This window comes from Hipposideros armiger, unplaced genomic scaffold (assembly GCF_001890085.2).
Source record: "Hipposideros armiger isolate ML-2016 unplaced genomic scaffold, ASM189008v1 scaffold_834, whole genome shotgun sequence".
NCBI classification, from domain to species: Eukaryota; Metazoa; Chordata; class Mammalia; order Chiroptera; family Hipposideridae; genus Hipposideros; species Hipposideros armiger.
In genome coordinates this window covers 464,696-483,508 of record NW_017732184.1, presented here as the reverse complement: position 1 = coordinate 483,508, position 18,813 = coordinate 464,696, and the positions used below count along the sequence as shown (strand labels likewise).

The window sequence follows — 18,813 nt, the reverse complement described above, 5'->3', positions numbered from 1 at the left end:
AACCCCTCCCGCCCCCGCTTGGGAGTGGGCTGCAGACTCTGCAAGGAAATTACAACACAGGCCTGGGTAATGCTCCTTTTAGTTACAGCATAAACTGCAGCAATAAAGCGTACCTGGGGAATGTTTAGAGAAAGCACTAATGATTTCTTCCCCAGTGGTTAATAAATTCACTTCCAGATCAATTTGTTCGCGATAGAGCCTGGCGAGCGGAACCTGCGCGGCGGGCACAGCCGAGTGTGTCTCTTTCAGTATAAATGATTTATTACGATGATTAGCGGCACATAAACAATTTAAAATACAACGCTAATTAGTTTGGGGAAGAAAGGAGGGGAAAAGCCACCCTGCCTCTCTCCCCATTATGCTCTACTTCCCTAAGTGTGTACTTTTTAATTAAATCCAAATGTCACAATAAATTTAAAGTGTTTTATTACCACTCGGGCTAACTAAGGCAGTCATGCAAGCCCCCTTCTCAGGCATCTGGGCTGGGCCAGGGGTGAGGACTGGGGGTACCAGCAGGGTCCGTGCACAAAGTCTCGAGGCAGGAGGTTTTTGTGAGAATCCTGAAAACCCTCCTGGTTTCTGGCAGCCCCAGACTGGAGAATGCTGGGATTGCTCACTTTCTCTCACCTTCCTGGACAGCCCAAGTGATAGCTCCTCCTTAACACTGGCCCTGACCAGCCCAGAAGCCAGCCACATCTCCTCAGTGGTCCCATAGTACCCCTGCATCCTCCTTAAGCCCTTCTCGGGTGCTCCGTAACTGTATTCCTAACACCTTCTGCGTGCCTGGCCTCAGGCTTGGCATTTCCTATGTGACATCTTACCATGTTCTTGTTCAGTGCTGTGAGTAGTAAACACTGCTTCAATTTTATGGATGGGGAAATTGAGGCTCAGAGAGGTGGAGCAACTTATCCAAAGTCACACAGCAGCTTATCCAAAGTCACACAGCTAAAAAGTGGACTTTTGCAAAGTCCTAATTCCTATAGCACTGTTCTGACTCAGAGCCCATATCTGACCTTGTCTGGGCACTGGTCTCCCAGCACCCAGGACGGGCAATAGAATATGGTAACTGCTCAGGCAGGGCTCTCCTGAGTTTAGAGCCCTGCCTTTCCCAGAGACACATTTGAGGCAGGTGTTCAGGCCAAGGACCTGGACTCTGATGCGTCAAGGCTCAAGTTCAGGCTATGCCATTGGCCCACAATGTAAACTCGATCAAGGCCGTTAGCCTCTCTGAGCTTCAGCTGCCCCATCAGCAGAACTAGAGTAATAACGCCTAACGTGTGGGGCGAAAAAAACCCAAAGCAGCTAAAACAAGCAGAGTGTTTTGCAGTCCTCGACATGCTATGTCAGTAGCAATTATTACCAAAAACCCTTGAGGTGAGCAGGGATCTGTAAGTACCCCATTTCACTGATCAGAAAACTGAAGCCAGTAAGGGAAAGGACTTACCCAAGGATCCACTAAATCTTAGGAGCCCAGGGGCTCAGACTGCAGGCAACCTCCCTTCCAAAAGCTCAGACAGCCAAGGATGATTTCTCTCCTAAGCATTCTTGCACAGTTTATTTGAAATTAAAAACAAATATCCCTAAACATAGAGTTACCATGTGACCTAGCAATTCCACTCCTAAATACAAGGTGTGATCAAACAATATGGTGAATGTCTAAATTTAAAAAAAATTTATTACAGTAAAAGACACATTACCATTAATCCCCTTCAAAATACTCCCCCTCACTTCGAACACACTTATCCCATCGTTCTTGCCACTTTCTGAAGCAGTTCTGGAAGTCCTCTTTCGTGAATGTCTTTAGTTGCCCTGTCGTGGCTGCCTCGATGTCCTGAATCGATTCAAAATGTTTACTTTTCATGATCATTTTGACTTTGGGAAAGAGCCAGAAGTCGCACAATGCCAGATCCAGTGAATAAGGTGGATGAGGACACACCATGTTTTTATTTGACAGAAATTGCTGTATACCAGAAGTGACACGTGATATGAAGCCATTCCATTGTGATCACAAAATACAGTGAATGCGGCTGCTGAGTGCCATCCAACGGAAAGGCAGGGATCTTCAATACCGGAAGTGGTGTATTGAACCTTAGTAAGAGTGTGTGACAAGTTTCAACTTGTTCAGTGCAGTCAGTCGGGTGTGAGCTACGGTTGAGAGAAGGTGTGTTGTAAAGTGTGCTGTAAATCACCCTCCATCATGACAATGCTCCAGGTCACACTTCGGTTCTTTAAGGCAATTTCTGTCAGATAAAAACATTACGGTGTGTCCTCAGCCACCTTATTCACTGGGTCTGGCACCGTGTGACTGCTGGCTCTTTCCCAAAGTCAAAATGACCATGAAAGGTAAACATTTTGAATTGATAGGGCATTGAGGCAGCCATGACAGCTCAACTAAAGACACTCACGAAAGAGGACTTCCAGAACTGCTTCAGAAAGTGGCAAGAACGATGGGATAAGTGTATTCAAAGTGAGGGGGAGTATTTTGAGGGGGATTAATGGCAATATGTCTTTTACTGTAATAAATTTTTTAAATTTAAACATTCACCATATTTTTAAATCATACCTTGTATATACCCAAGAAAAATGAAAACAGATGTCTACACAAAAACTTGTATATGAATATTTATAGCAGCATTATTCACAATAGCTAAAAAGTAGAAACAACCCAAATGTCCATCAACTGATGAATGTGATGTATACATACAATGAAATATTATTTCCCCATAAAAAGGAAGTAAGTACTGACACATGCTACAATGTACAAGATGAACCTTGAAAACATTATGCTAGGAAAGAAGTCAGACACAAAGGCCACACCTTGCATGATTCCATTTATATGAAATGTCCAGAATAGGCAAATCCATAGAGACAGAAAGTATCTTAGTGGTCACCAGGAATGAGGGGAATAGGGAGTGACTGCTAATGGGTATGGAGTTTCTTTTTAGGGTGATGACAATGTTCCTGAATTAGATGATGGTGACTGTTGTACAACTCTGTAAGTGTACTAAAAACCAATGAATTGTACATTTTAAAAAGGTTGATATTGCAGCGTGCAAATTATATCTCAAGCTGTTATAAATAAAAACAAAGCAAACGAAACAAAAATTCCTTTGAGAACAGGAGAAATCAGTTCATAAACTATTAAGTCCTGGGGTCAGGAGAGGGGGTCCTAGGAGGTCCAGCAGCCAGCCCTCACAGGGAGGCCAGGCCCTGGTCAGCCCTTCCCCCATCAGTTGCTCCACGGGGAGGAACAGGCTCGAGCACCCCGGAGCCTCCCTCACCTGTCTCCTCCATCCAGAAATATGACTGTACCCACTTTTTCAGCTCTGCTCCCCAGAAAACTCAGACCTGACTGGATCTACGACTCGTCTCTGACTCATTTGCTTCTGCACTGTGTTTATGTTTTGTCTTCCTAGGCCTCTCTTTGCTGAAATTTCTGTATCCTCTGAGACCTATGCCCTGCCTGCAATGCCTTACCTGCAAACCAAGTATGACATGGGGGAAGGCCCCTCTTTCAGGCCTTAAGCTTGTCCTACATTGGGTACCACGAATTATGGTATGTGCATAACGAATAGGATCGTCGTGAGGCTCTCCAGGGCCAGCTGAGGCACAGTAAGGAGCCCTGCCCCAGACAGGCCAGACAAGTTCAGGTCCAGGCCATGCAGGCCAGGAAGGAAAGCAATATCCTTACTTCTGCCTTTGGGTCCAATGAAAACTGCCAGAGGGAGAGCACACGGTGCCCCTGGTAGGGACGGTACGCTTCGTGGCTTATCTGAGGGTGATTCAAAATGAACTATCCTGGCCAGCAGGGGAGCCAGGCCCACTCTGTGGTAGGGTGTGCCAGGCTGCCATCAGGCTGGGGGAGAGGACCAAGGTAGGGTGAGGGGTATGATGGTACCTCAGGCTTCATCTCAGCAGGGAGACCAACCTCCAAGCCTTTCACATGTGGGAAAACCCCCCACAGAGGATACAGGACACTGCTGGTCACTTGAGGGGTTATCTGGGCCTTGGGTCAAATGCTCATTTTCTAGGCATGAGGATGGCTCCGTGAATCTTCATGGTTTCATCATAGGATGCTGTGTCAGGAAGCCACCTCTGGGGAAGCTATCCCCATGTCTCCAAGCTTCGCTTCCAAAGTCCTATGGGGCCTGAGGCTGAGAGGACCTCTCGGGGGTCAGGGGTGGCAGGAGGAGAGGTGGCAGGTACCCTTCACCTTACGCGGTCACTGCATTGTCACCAACAGTTCCTCGGATAGGCACAGTGCTGTCCAGCTGGCCAACACACGAAGACATTTTCTCCCAGGTGAGTTCTCTGCAGGAGACAATGGAGGATGCTTTGGACCCTAACGTGTGTGTGAAGAAACTGAAGGACAGCGAGGCTATGGTTCGCCCAGGGTCACACAGCAGTGGGTGGTAGAGCAAGACTCGCCTGAGCTCTCACTGTCAGGAGATGGCAGAGCAGGACTGGCATCCAAAGCCCATGCTTATTCCTTCTCCAAAAGCCAAAAGAAAGCTGGCTCTACAGTAAGTTGTCACACTTTAATGCAGCTGCTGTTTCTTTTGAAGAAGTTTAAGGATTTCAAATCCGCATGTGTCTGGGCTGGTGCTGCAGAGGTTTCTCTCCTCTTGGGGTAGGGAATCCAAAACCTTTACCCTGGAAGGAAAGGCAGAGCTCCTGGGAGTGTGGGCCCCGGGGCGCAGTGTGTAGCCCTGAGACAGGGTGGAATGCGCCTGGCAGGTGTCCGGGCCTGCGCAGCCAGGCGGGCGTGGTCATGCACTGATGCCTCTGAGGGTCAGCTCACTGCAGAGGCCAGGCCTCTGAAGTGGGGCGGCCTGGTGGGACTAGGCCTTTAACCTGTGGAATCTGATGCTACTCCAGGTAGATAGAGTCAGAATTGAGTTAAACTGTAGGGCACCCAGTCGGTGACCTCTGAGAACTGGAGAACCGCGTGTTGGAAAATGCTCCAGAGAAGCCCAGTGATCTTAATAAAATGTACATCTGTCCTCTCTCTGGGATAAAATGAATCCTTATAATTCTCTCTGCTCCCCTCCTGAACTCCTTCACCTGGTAATTCATTCGTTCATTCACTATTCACTCAACAAATACTTACTAAGCATCTACTACTAGGGGCTAGCCCCTAACACCTATTTTTTGATAAGAATTATGCCAACACTGATGATTTTTCATCAAGAAAGTGGTTCTTAATAGCGACATTAAATCAATTTGATTCCTTGATCAATTTCCTATTCACTAGTGTTAAACCATTTCTTTCCTCCCCCACTTTTATTTTATTGAAATCGTTTTCATTGGGATCAATTATTTTTAAATTTTAACTCTTTGGTTCACGATCAGTTTTTGGTTTATAATAAATCTCATAAATCAGGGCTTTTGCCACTGTTGAGATTTCTTTTGTGCCAATTATTTCTACCAGAAAATATTTCCTGAGCCAATTTCTGCAGATCTAAATTTTATCAGGGAGGTTGGATTCTTCTGTCAATTTTTAGTCAATAACATATTTTACCAGGTGCAGCCTTAGCTGTTGCCAGTTTTGCTTTGTGTTAATTATGTCAACCAATTTTAATTTTTTTCCTGGATCTTTTTTTTTTGGCATTTTAAATAATACTAATGAGATGTTATTCTCATGTATAAGGCATATTTTAGCACTGATCTGATAAAGCATTCTGAAGATCAAAGAGTAACGTGAAAACATCGCTGGAGCAAAAAGGCAGGTCAAAACATCACACTCTGCACTTGGGCTGAGAACCAGGTCAGAACCGGGTACCTAAGGGAGCCCAGCCCACTGCTCCCCCAGGGCCCTAGCCCCTGTCAACATGCCTTCACAGATGGGGAACAGCTTCTGGCTGAGGCGGGAGCAGCTGCCTATAAGAGACAGCCTCTGATTGACAGGCAAAGAAATGGGATGCCACGCTGACATCCACCAAGCTGCATGCAGCCTGTTGGGCCCCAGACTTTTCCACTCAAAGTATCTTAGAGACACTCAGCTGAGAGGGGAAGTAAATGCTTTTTGGTGCCTTAGTTTCCCTACCATAAAAGGAGGTAATTGACCAGGGTCCTCTCAGGCTTGACACTGTGACTTCTGCTCATGGGCTTCCAGGCTTTGGGTCTACTCCAGGGGTCCCCTCTGCCTCCTAGCTGAGGTTCTGACTGGAAACAGCCAGGGATGGGACCATCCACCTAGATTCAAATGTGGCAAGACCAAGTATAGAGGGCCAGGGCCCACAGATGCTCTCACCTGGGATTGCTACTTCCGTTGGCCCCAGGAGACCAAGGAAAAACCAACAAAAAACCTCATCGGGTGGTTTCTTTCTTCTGGCCTTGGCCTCACCACACCCGTTCCCCCACCAATAGTCATGCCTCCATACACAATACCATGCATGAGGCATCAGCTGCCAGTGGCCCTGGAAATGTAAGGGTAAACCTAGTCCCCAAGAGGGGAAGGGCCTGCCCAGGGACATACCGTGAGCTGGTGGCAGAGCCAGGCTGTGGCTGCAGGAATTCTGGCTCCCAGAGAGCCTCCTGGAGAGCCTTCTTGAGCCCTTTTCCTGTGCAGGGAACTGCTGAAGCGGCCTCTGCCCAGGCCACCCCAAAGATGCTGGCTTTACTATGCCTGGCAACTGTCAGTGAGGGGTTGAGGCCCTCAGTCCAATAGCTGTAGGGAGGCTGGCTCAGGAAGAAACCACCTTTACCTCCTCTAAGGGCATGACCGCTGAGTGAGAAGAGAGACCCTGGGGTAATGGACAGCTGCTTTGCAAGCTCCTTATGGCCTCAGCAAACTTATTATCTGAAAAAAGGAATGCAGCATCTCCCATGCTGGCCCTGGTCCCTGTGTGTATGTGTTTACAACCAGTGACATCCTCTCTCACCACCAGGGCCTGGGAGTGTCTTCATGACCACCTTCCCAAGTTTGTGGCAGGCAGAGGCCTGGTTGTCATCTGAACTCTGCCACATACCAATTTGCTGGGCTATTCCAGGCAAGGGTCTTTCTCTCTCTGGGCACTAGCTACTCCTCTGCAAAATGGGGCTAGTATTTGATCTCCCAGCATATCGTGAGTGCTGTGAAAATTAAATGAAAGGCTCTGGCATCCCAGGCATGAAGTGACATAAGAAGCAGAGGCACTGGGCCTCCCAGGATGGGGCTGGTGATTCAGTCTCTCTGGGAACAGCTCAACTGTTGGACACCTGGGTTCTGAGATGTTATTCCAGACGCTGACCTCTCAACTTCTAAGATGGTCCCCAATGACCCTCTGTTTCCTGGTATTCATGCTCTGTGTAATCCCCCTCTACTTCCTTGAATGTGAGATGAACCTAGTGACTTGCTCCCAAGAAAGAAAATACAACAAAAGTGATGGAATGTCATATCGGTGATTAGATATGTCATGACTTTTAAAAGACTGTGACTTCCTGCTTGCCGGCAGACACTCTCTTAATGGCTCTATGGAAGCAAGCTGCCATGTTGGAGAGGGCCACATGGCACAGAACTGAGGGCAGCTTCCCATCCACAGTCAGCGAGAAATGCAGGCCTCAGTCCATCAGCACACGAGGAACTGAATCCTGCCAACAGCCAAATGAGTGAGCTTGAAAGCTCAATTCCCAGATGACTCTTAAGATGAGACCACAGCCCAGGCCAACACCTTAATTATGGTCTGAGAGACCCTGAGCAAAGGACCGAGCTAAGCCCTTCCCAGACTCCTGACCCACGGAAACCCTGAGATAATAAATGGGTGTTGTTTAAAGCTGTTAAGTTGTTATTTGTTATAGAGCAATCGATGATTAATACAACGCCTCACTGGCATACACACACAGGGCAGGAGTGACTTTCCTCAGGCCAGGGAGAAGGGGCCCGGCAGACAGATCTCCCCCTACCACCGTGTGGTTGTGGGCTTCCCTCTGGAGCCCAGTCCTTGCTAAACTTGGGCACCTGGGGCCTGAGATGCTGTTCCTGCTGTGGAGTGTTGTGAGGAAAGGAGCCCACACAGGCCTCCTCTCCAGCCAGGCCCTCTGCTCCCCACTGGGCAGATCAGGAAAGTGGGCAGAGCTGACCCACCTCCTCATGATGCCACAGTCCTGGGGCCTTTTCAAAGAGCAGCTCTCCCAGGACTCTGAACCCCAGGCACGTCTGGAGCAGAGTAAGCTTTCCGAAGCACATCCACTTCCATTTTCCCCCCTGCTCCTCACCAAAGCCCTAGGAAGATTAGGGAACCTGCACCAATCACCTACGAGACCATCAAGGGTTTTGCTTATTGAAGGATCAACAGACCTAAAAGGTGGTGACGATCACACCCATTCCACTAGTTAGAATTACTATTACAATTTACTATTAAGAATTACTATGTGGCAGAGGTGGGATTTGAACTGAGTCTGTCTGACTCAAAGCCCACGCTAGCTCCACTTGTTTTACAAACAGGAAAACTGCGACACGGAGAGTTCAAGCATTCTGACGGCATCCATAGAAAGGCCCCTTCTTGGACAATCTGTGACCAGGGGTCAGGAATTAGTTTTTAAAGATTGGGGATGGGGGTGGGGGAAAGACAGGAGGGAGAGGTGCTGGCTGTGGGCCCTAGCTGCTCAAGCCAGAGCCGCTCCCACTCATCTGGGAAGAGCGGGTCTCCCACCCCCTCTCTATCAAGTCATTGTGCCAACCGGCAAAGTTGAATTATTAAAACTCCCTTCTGGGGTACCACACAGATTTTTCTCCACTGAGAATCCGAGCGGAGGGGCGGCTGCTTCTGCCACACAATATTAAAATGTCAGGAGTTTAAGGCCTGTGTTGGTTGAGTCATAAGTTATCAGCACCCAGTGAGGGCCGACAGAACGCTTCCCTTAAATTATTAAGCAGAAAGCGTCAGACTGTAATATTTTGCTAAACCAAAGTACAGACACAGACAAAGATGTCATTTCAATATTTGAAACCAGCAAGTTTAATTTAAAATAAGAGCAAACCAATAAGCTCAGAACATAGCAGCGTATGAGAGGAAAATTATACTGTGAGAGGAAAAAAAGTGGAAGGACTTAAGAAATTTATAAAAGTAATCTCCAAGTGGAAATTAGAAATCAAGGCCTAGAAACAGAATAACACAAAAGAAATATTACTGTCCACTTTCTAAATCAATATAACACTGCTCCACGCCGGAATTACCATGGTAACTCAAGTAAAAAGAATCAAGCAATTCTTATTATTTCAAAATAAAATCACAGCCTGAAGCCTGGGTTTTATTACAACCACTGATAGATCGCTGGCTTGTATTTATCTGAAATATTGCTTTTCAATCAGCTGGTTTATGAATGTACACAGGCCTCTCACCAGTCCACTTACCACCCCGTTTTGAGGAGGGGCTAACCAATGAATTGAGTCCTGCCTGGCTGCATCTGCATATACGTCCAGATTTAAGTCAGCTCTGGTAACCACGGAGCTTCACACCCCTTCCAACTGTCCAGTGGCTTTGCAGGACAGAGAGGAGAAGCCAGAGAAGGCAGTGGGGGCTGACCTTCTTGTGGTCCCCCTCTGCCTACCCATGGAAAAATGGGCCAGGTCTCTGATGGCAGCCTCTGCTAAACCCCACAGCAAGCCTTCTCCATCATCCCCCCATCATCCTCTACCTGACTCTACCCTCTGTCCTGAGAACTCTTCCTGAGTGTCCTTCTCCCCTATCCCAAGTCTGAACAGGGAGCCAGCAGGGTGCAGAGCACACCCTACAGGCCAATGGCATGGGTTCACAGCCCAGCTCAGGATTTGCGAATTGTAGGACCTGCGTCCAATTACACAGCCCTTTATACAGCAGTTTTCTCATCTGTAAAATGCACATCATAATAGTAGCTTTTTCCTAAGGTGGTTAAGGGAATGAAATGAGATCACACATGAAAGATGCTTTGGTGGATTGAATACAGCAATGGCCCCAATTCTTTACCCTCCTGGTATCCACACCCTTGGCAATACGACTTTTCACCTCCGCCCTTCAAGGTAGAATCTGCTTCCCCATCCTTTAAACAGAGGTTGGCCTTGTGATATATTTTTCCCAATAGAATGTGGCAAAAACAACATCCCAGAGCCAAACCCAGGCCTCAAGAAGCCTCATGTGCATTCACTCTCTCTCCTGGACCTGTCTCCACCATGTGAATAAACCAGAAGAACCTGCTGGGTGATTAGGGACATGCAGTCTTGTCACCCCCTACATCCAGTTGATCAGCCATCTGCCAGGCATGAGTGAGACTCAAAATACTACTCAGCTGAGTTCAGCCTAAATCACTGACCCACAGATTCAAGAGCTAAACAGATGCTTATTGTTTTGAGTCTCTGAGTTTTGGGGTGGTTGGTTATGCAGCCCTAACAAATTGATAAACATGCATAGCACAATACCTTACTTTTAAGTAAGGGCTCAGTAAAAAGATAGCTGTTGTGTTTTTTATGACCCCCTAAACACCGAGAGCCAAAGAGATCATACTGTAACTGTGCCAGGAACAATGTCACTTCACACAGGCATGAGGCTTCCTGGCTTATCAAGTGTGTACATGGAAATTGGGTGCTAGTAAGGGGTAGCTCCCATTGTGGAGATGTGAAAACTGAGGCTCAGTACGTTGTGTGATGTCACACAGCAGTCAGCTGGGATTACAATCCAGGTCTCCTGAATCATGCCAGCAGGCTACACCTGAAGACAATAGGCCAACTCAAGAAAGCCCAGTTAGGAAGGCGCAGGAGGTAGGAACCGGGGACCTAATCTGCCCCTGCTACCTGGACCAGCCTACTTACTTCCCTCACACCATCTGCTTTTAATTTGCTCCAGTTGTGTCAGCTACTGTGGGCTCTCACTTTGAACAGAACACAAAACAGACACACTCCACCAATGAGAGATAAGCTTGTTGCTCAGTTGGGTGGACGTGACTCTGAGTATGGGCTAGAATGGTCAGTATGAGGCTTCGGCCACCTGTAGGCTCCTGCAAAGCCAACCAAAGGGGAAAGGGCACCAGGCAAGGGTGGGGGGGGGGAGAACACGAGCCAGGGTATGGAGGCAAAGGCTGGGTCTGCATGGAACACAAAACCAGCGTGGATATAGACCTGCACAGCTTAGCATGGCGGCGGGCTTCAGGCAGAATGCCAGGGTAGCAGAAGTTGGGTCATCTGGTTGTCGTGAGCACCATAAGACGGCAGGTGAGACAGGAGAATGATGGTGGCAGAACGAAGAGGTGTGTCCAGGGTTCCAGATGAACACAATCCAGTGGTGTGCTGATAAATACCTAACAACTTGCTCTCCGGGGGAAAAGCCTTAATTTGTAGTATTTCCCAGTTTCCATGGTGTTAATAACCTCACCTTGGCTGATTTCAAGCTACCAACATGATGTCACTGAACTCGGAGTTGGGAAGAAATGTGCAAAATCAGCTCTTATAAGCTAGTACAAGTTGACTCCCCTGGTGTCCTATCTTGAGTACAGGCCTTCCCGGAAAACTCACTTTAGCAACATCACAAAGAGTTAAGCCTGAGGGTGGAAAGATGTCCTGTGTGCCTCAGGGTCCTTCAACTCCAGGCAGGGTGGGCAGGCAGGATGGGCTACATGCCATATGCACCTCTGGGGCTCCTCCAGCCCATGAAGGCCCAAGCCAGGTTAGCACCCATCAGCACGCGCCGTGAGGACCTGCTCTGAGGGCAGAACCACATCTACTGAGCTGCGAGTAGGCTGGCTGGTACCATAACTGGGATGCCCAGGCACAGGGCACCAGTCCAGCTGATGTTCCTCCTCATCAGAGTTTTCCGTCAGCCAGCTTCATCATGCCTCAGAGCCAGGGCAGAGGGCATGGAAGCTGTGCAGAGAACCCAGAAAGATGCTGACGCTCTGGGCTGTAACTCCCTCCATAACTCTGGGCAACTCCCTTGCCCCGTTTGTCTCCCAGTTGTTCCCCTATAAATGGAGGGGCTTGCAAAGAGTGATGCTGGAGGCTTCTTCCCACAATGCTAACCACCTTGGAGAGCTGGACAGCGGTGAGTAGTAAAGCCAGCCTGCCTCCTGTACAACAGTGATCGGTGGCCATGACAGATAAACTGCAAGACGGAGGGTGCTGATCCAGTGCCCAGAAGTGAATAAGGCACCAAACTGGGCACAGGACTATTTCAGATCATACTGTAGCTGTGCGGAGATCAATCTCCCCTCACACAGGCATGAGGCTTCCTGGTTTATCAAGTGTGTACATGGACATTATCTCATTGAATCCTGATAACAATCCAGCCAGTTAGATGTGGTTGTTCTCGTTGTAGAGATGAGAAGGTACAGAGGCAAAGCAACCTCAACATTGGGTGGGCGTGGAACACAAGATTTTGGACATATGGGACCTGCATAGTTTAATGGGATGGTAGAGGTGGCAACCAGTCCAACGGTACCTGGCACACTGGGGTACCCATGCCCCTTTCTCTATTTTCTTCCCTAAGTCCTTCTAATCTTAACATCCTTGAACAGGAGTTCCTGAAAGGCCCTCTGGTCCCCGGAGATGTACCTGAACAACATCCATGGTTTTCTGGCTACTTGGGGGCAGTTCTGCCCTGGATGAGATGCAGCTGTAAAGGGGCCCACATCTGTAAAGGGGCCCACATCTGCTAAGGACCCCAGCACGGCTTGGGTCAGTCCCCCATCAGCCTCCCCTAGCTGCACCACCACAGCTCTGCCTTCTGCTCAAAGAAGGTTCAGCCCGTCTACCGATGGCCACTTCCCAACCCCACAGCCTTGAGCCAAGAGCCCAGCTGTGCTGAGCCTGAACCTCATGTCTCCTTCGCCCATGACCACAGAGGGTCGGCCGCCAATGCGGGATGGAAATCATCCATCTGTTCCAAAGCAGAGAGACCAAAATGATCTTCTCTTGGTCCTGCTCACACATGGGCCCTGCTGAGAGGCTCCTTAAATGGAGGCAGGTGGGGCAACTCCCTGGTATGACTCTGGGGCACAGGGTGGGGTGGGGAACCCATTCTTTGGAGGAGTGAGAGGTAGGCCCTGGCTCTAGGAAAATGCACATTTCCATAACAGCATCTTTGTGGGACATGTTCAGAAAGAGAGACAACAAAAGAGAAAGGCAGCTCTCGCAGCCACAGAGGCCGAGTAAGTGGCCAAGCCAGTACCGAGCCCGACCGGCATGCAAAGGGTGAAGCTTTTAGGCAAACAGCGGCCAGTGATCTCAGCTTCCCTCAGTCCTAATGCTCCTGAAAGGCTCTCTCCCACTCCCTGTAATTGGGCATCAGTAGTTAATGCAGTATTGACTGCATTACACGCTCCCGTGCCTCCCCTCGCTAATGCCAATTGCATCACCTTGTACAGTCACTGGCTTGCTTAGCCAATAGCCGTTAAAAGCAATCCAAATCATGAATCATATGGGAAACTTTTAGCAAGACACCGCCATCCAAGGAGACAATTTACAGTTGAGTTAATCTGGGTACATTAGTGAGACATGGATTCCGGACGACAGACCAATTTATGTTGTTTCCCTGTCCCCCTTAGTGATCCATGCGGGTAAATGAGTGGAAGAATAGGGAGCAGAGAGAAGCACCTGCTTCTTAACCCAAGGCTCTGTGGGGGAGGTGGGGGGCGGGGGGAACCCATATTTATACTCTCTGCCTAGCTGAGTTTGGGCAGGAAGGGGAAGCAGCGGTACGTGCTGCTCAAGGTTTGTGATGCCCTGTTCCCAGCAGTGAAGAGATGGCTGCTGCTGGGGCTGGCACTGTAGATTCAGATGGAGACCCTTGTCTTCTAGGCACAGGGTGAGTGGCAGGCCTGGTCCCCACTCTGACAGCCTCACAAGGCCTTTCCCAGACCTCAGCAGGCAGTAGTGTCCTCTAGGCTCTACCTTCCTGTCAACAAGCTGGGGTCTCTGCCATAGAACAGCATCAGGGCCCACTTCTAGCCTCCACTCCAAGTCTAGGAAGGTCCTGGCCACACTCTGTCAGGCGAGGTCTCGCAGACCCTCTGTGGTCCAGAGCATGATGGGATATCCCAGGAGGTCCTGCTGGTCAGCACCCAAGCATTGCCAAGAGCCTGCCCTGGAGGATCAACCGAGTCAGCTGTAGAGGCTGTGCTCACAGAGGTCATTAACAATTGAAGACTCTCTGTCTGGTCCTCCTCAGGCCAGCTCCACTCTCCTTAGGCATTTTTACTTATTAAAAATGCTCTAGGAATGTCTGGCGTTTAGTTCCACAACCAGCCTGCTGCTTCCTGTGGTCACCCCAGTCTTCCCGCTGGGCCTTTGTAGAGGCAGCTTACACCCAGAACCACCCTTCTACAGCATGCACCAGAGGACACTCCAGCACCCCCAACAGGGTATCCTCAGCATCCTCTCCTGATCGGTCCCCCACAATCCAAGGCTCTCACTATTCTTGGAGGGGTCGTTTGGACCCTCTGCTTCCTGCCCCTACTCAGGGACCTCTTCTCCAATCGCTCGAGGGCTAATTTGGCTCCCTTTGTTCCCCTGGGACTGCAAACCTCCCCGGAAAGCCCACAGCTTGGTGCCAGTCCAAGTGCAGGTGCCAGAGGAAGAAGGGCCGTTTCTCCGGGAAAGTTGGAGCTGGGCTCTCTTTGCTGACAGGCAGGCCCGATGGCATTTAGCAAGCCCGGACCCTGAGTTCCAGTAAAGTAGAAATAGCTAGGCCAAGAGTAAGCGTCCAAATGAAAGCAATTAATCTTAAAACCCGAAGTTTAACCATTTGCAAAACAGATCTTTCCTCTCTGTGGTGGCCCTTCACTGCTCGACCTAATGGATTACTTTATTAATAATGCACTGTGCTTAAAAGCAAAAAAAAAAAAATTTTTTTTCTGACGATTCAATACTTCAGAAAGTCTCTTAAACCCGTTGCTACGGCAAAGCGATTGATATTTTATTATCTTTCAGAAGTGCAACATGAAAGCCCAGCAGCCCAGCAGAGCAAGAGCTTTGGTCCGCAGCAGCTGGCAGACCCGACTTCAACCAGAGGAGCCCCGGCCTCTTCCGACAAGATGCTGTCAGGTGGAGAAAAGGCATTAAGGGTGGTTAATAAGAGCCCTAAGTCCCTGCTGCAGCCAGACAAAGGGTGCAGGGCTGCAGGCCCCTGGAACACACTCCTTGGGGGCCCTAGGGGCCAATGCTGCCACCCAGCCCAGATGGCCACCTGCTGAGAGGGTTTATGTGCTAGGAAGAAATTTGGCCGCAGGTTTAGAGGGGCAGGTGAGTGGATCCAGAGCCTTTCTCCCTCCCCCAATTAAAGGTGCCAACTTCAAGGTTTCCTGGAACCAGGAGAGGCCAGACTCTAACCGGGAGTGGAGGCTGGATTTATGAGCGGAAAGGTTACTTTTGGAGGACAGCTCTAGGCTGGGCAGGACAAGAATTCAGTGGCTCCCAAGGGCTCCAGTTCTCTGCCTTCCTTGTGCTGTAATGGGCCCCAGAGCTCAGAGGTATCAACCAGAGTTGGCACCATACTGTTTAGACTACACAAGGTGGGGGACTGAGGGGCACCATGTGCTCTCCGCCACAAATCTGGTGGAGATTAGGGGAAACACATATGCCTGGGATGGTTGAGGTGCACTGAGGGCTGGAGGCAGGAGACTGGCTAAAATGACCTCCAGAGAGCCATTCCCACTCAGGGCGCATCTGAAAAGCTTTAATATCTCGGAGCTGGAGGCACTCTGGGGGGTCTGGACAGAGAGCTCCAAGACCTAGGATTGAGGTGGTGGGCTCATCTTGTTGGCATGAGACCAATCTCCCTGCCCACGACCTCCCATATATGGGCCAGGGTCTTCTGGATTTCTGACTTGGGGCCAAATAACTCTAATTTCCACACGTTCCCCATAGTAAGAGTAACCCCCAGATACCAAGGCTTCTCCAAGCCCCTCATTTTACTAAGAGGGAAAGTGAAGTCTAGAGATGAACATGACTGGTCTGAGATAACACAGGGACTTAGTGACAAAAGGAGCTAAATCAAGACCTCCTCCCTTCCTGTCTGGCCTGAGCCGAGACCCCTTCTCCTTTTCCTTCTACACACAACTGCACCAGCCTAGTCGCCTGATGGCCCGCATAGGGCTCTGGGGGAGGGGTCCCTGAAGAGAGAGGAGTACACTGGAGATGGATGTCACACCCCAGCTAGACCCTGGCAAATGGATTCTTTTGGCCAGAAGCATTTCGTTTCCCCTTCCTCTCTTACTATACACATACGGAGAAACTGCCTTCATGGGTTTACCAGTCACAGGGCTCCCCCACATGCTACCCCAGGCCAGACACTTGAAATGCCCTTCCCTGCTGGAAGTCTCAGAAGGTCGTGGGGAGACAATGGGCATCAGATCAGCACGTGGTACCAGCAAAGTGAACACCCTGTGTGACCTTGAGCAAGTCACTTAATTTCAAATTTTCACCAAAAGATTATGTAACTAGCACCACTGACCTGGTGGGCACAGGCCCAGTAGAGACTCACTAAAAGGACAGACGATGGCCACCGCAGTCACTCTAAGAGGATTCCCACTGACTCACAGAAAACCCACGTTCTCAGTTCCTTACCAGTATAAGGCAGGTGGCAGCCTGGGCACCAACAAATACATACACATCTCCCTGCAACACTAACAAATGGAACCATCTTCACCAACAGGGCAGGAGAGCCAGGGAACCGCCATTCTCCTGACCCTGGGGGGTGTGCTTGGGTCACGGGGCACCACTTGGTTTTACTTTCAAGGAGGCTGGGTTCCCCGCCTCTCTTGTGCACACCAAGGCACTTATTGCAGGGCATTCCCAATCATTGGGTATGTGGGACCACCTGCTAGTGGCCTCCAGCAAGTGGGCCCCTCGGTTCTGACCTTTAAGGCGCCCTGAGGCTCTTGACCACGGCAGATACAGGCTACTCTCGTGGGCCCCTCCTGCATGAGTGCCACTGGCCTGTAGCGGGACACTTTTTCCTATGGGCCAAACTCCCGCCTCTGCTCTCAGGAGACAGAAAGACAGTGGGCCAGCGCAGGAGGCATCTCTTCGTTCTCACCGAGTCATATTCGCGGGCAGCTGTCTCCCCGAGGGTCCAGCCGGCCTTTCCTTGGCCAGCCTGGCACCACGCACGGGGCGGGTGCCGTCTTCCCGCGCACAGCTCGCCGCAAAGCCCTGGAGTCCGATTCTCCGAAGCCACCGATTTGCTCAGGCGCTCAGCGCCTCTCGGGTTACGCGGCGGTGTGAGGGTGATGGCTGCGGTGAGAGGAGCAGCCGCAAAGACGAAACACTCCGCGCGAACGGCCGTTGCGCGGAGATCGGAGGGGAGCCGGAGCCTCCCTGCGGCCCGCAGAGCACCACCCAGCCAGCGTGCAGCTCGCCTGCCCGCCTCCCGGGTCCGGGGGAGGGGCGCGCGGCCTGGGACTCACTCACCTCCCTCCTCCCAGCCCCGCGGCCCCACTCCCTCGGCCCCAGCCCCCAGCCTGCCGCCCTCCTGGCAATCCCAGCACCGCCTGGCAGGTGCGCGCCGGGGTCCCGGCGTGTGTGTTTCTGCGCGCCACGGTTAGGGGGCAGGGGGCGCGGGGCGTCGGGACCCCCGCCCGCCACCTACCGTCCTCCTTGTCCAGCACCATCATCTCGGGCGCTCCGTGTCCAGCGGAGCTCGGCTCGGCCGGGAGAAGGGAGCCGACTCCGGGAGAAGGGAGCCGACTCCGGGAGAAGGGAGCCGACTCCGGGCGCGCTTCTGTGGGGCAGCCGGTCCTCGGGCAGCAAGCGGGCTCTAATTACCCGCTTGTCCGGCTCTTAACCTAGATTGCACTCAGCTAGAATTACATTCAGGAGTGAAGCACTTCGCAGATACAAAAGCAGTCTCACCTACTTTTGTGCCTCAGAATTGCAAGGAACTATGAACTGNTCAGGATATTTCTTTGTAAATATTAATTTTTCTTAAAAAGAAAGGGAGGGGGCCGGCAGAGTGGCGCGATGGTTAAGAACTGGCTTGGGATGCCAGAGAGCCCCGGTTCAGATCCCACATATGAGGGCCAGTGACACTGCCCTCCACAAAAATAATTAATTAATTAATTAAAAAAGAGAAGATAAAAACATCTATTTAAAAAAAGAAAGGGAGGGAGGAGGAGGGGAGGGATGGAGGGAAAGATAGGAGGGAGGGAGGGAAGGAAGGAGAGAGAGAGAGAGAGAGAGAGGGAGGGAGGGAGAGAGAAAGAAAGAGAGAGAGAGAGAGAAAAGAGAGGATCAGAGCCGATTCTTTGATTCTCACCTTCTAAATGGCTCAATTTGCCCAGTATAATCTGTCTTAATGTAATTGCATTTGATAGCTCATAACCCTGGCTCTGGCAACGACACAGCTTTCAGCCTCATAAAGTGTTTTCACCTCGGATTTAATCTGAATCTCAATCTAAAATTATATTCAAAGAGATGGGGGAATCTCGGCGGCCGTCTCCCGCTGCCTTTCTCCCTCAATGTATGAGGTTTGCACTCCTGCTACTGAATAAATGCACACATTTCCCGAGGCCCCCCTCCTTCCCGGGTTAATGGGGAGTGGAGACGCGCGGCGGCCCGGCTCCGCAGCGCCACCTGGAGGCCGCTCGGCCCCAGCTCGGCTCTGGGCTCTGCTCAGGACCCAGGGCCCTCATCTCTGAGATTTGTATGGTGCACCACCAGTCTGTCACGCCCAGCCTCATAGCCTCGATTTCTGCTCCCCTCCCACCCAAACATTCTTTCCCTGACCTTCTACCCTCCCTTCCTACCTGCTCTGCCTCTAGGGTTTCTGGTTGTTTCCTGGATTGTTTGGCAAAGTTAACCCTCTGATGGACACAAACTCTCCCACCGTCTGCGTCTCACAGGACCACCTTTACTCTAGCCATCCCCCC

The 18,813-nt window shown here is 50.5% G+C and overlaps 1 protein-coding gene across 5 annotated transcripts in view; it reads right to left on the bottom strand.

Moving 5' to 3' along the window:
* Positions 1 to 18,813, bottom strand: part of LMO1 (LIM domain only 1) — a 138,622-nt gene that overhangs the window by 17,726 nt on the left and 102,083 nt on the right. The window contains exons 2-3 of one of the 5 annotated variants that reach the window (XM_019629289.1): positions 17,535 to 17,833; positions 16,983 to 17,179 (exon numbers count right to left, since the gene is read on the bottom strand). The exons of 2 other annotated variants lie outside the window; for them this stretch is intronic. Coding sequence is in view for 1 of the 3 variants with exons in the window: in XM_019629287.1 (XP_019484832.1) it covers positions 17,535 to 17,559 (25 nt within the window). In the remaining 2 variants the exon portion in view is untranslated. 2 more of the 5 variants (XM_019629287.1, XM_019629290.1) reach the window with 2 other exon arrangements.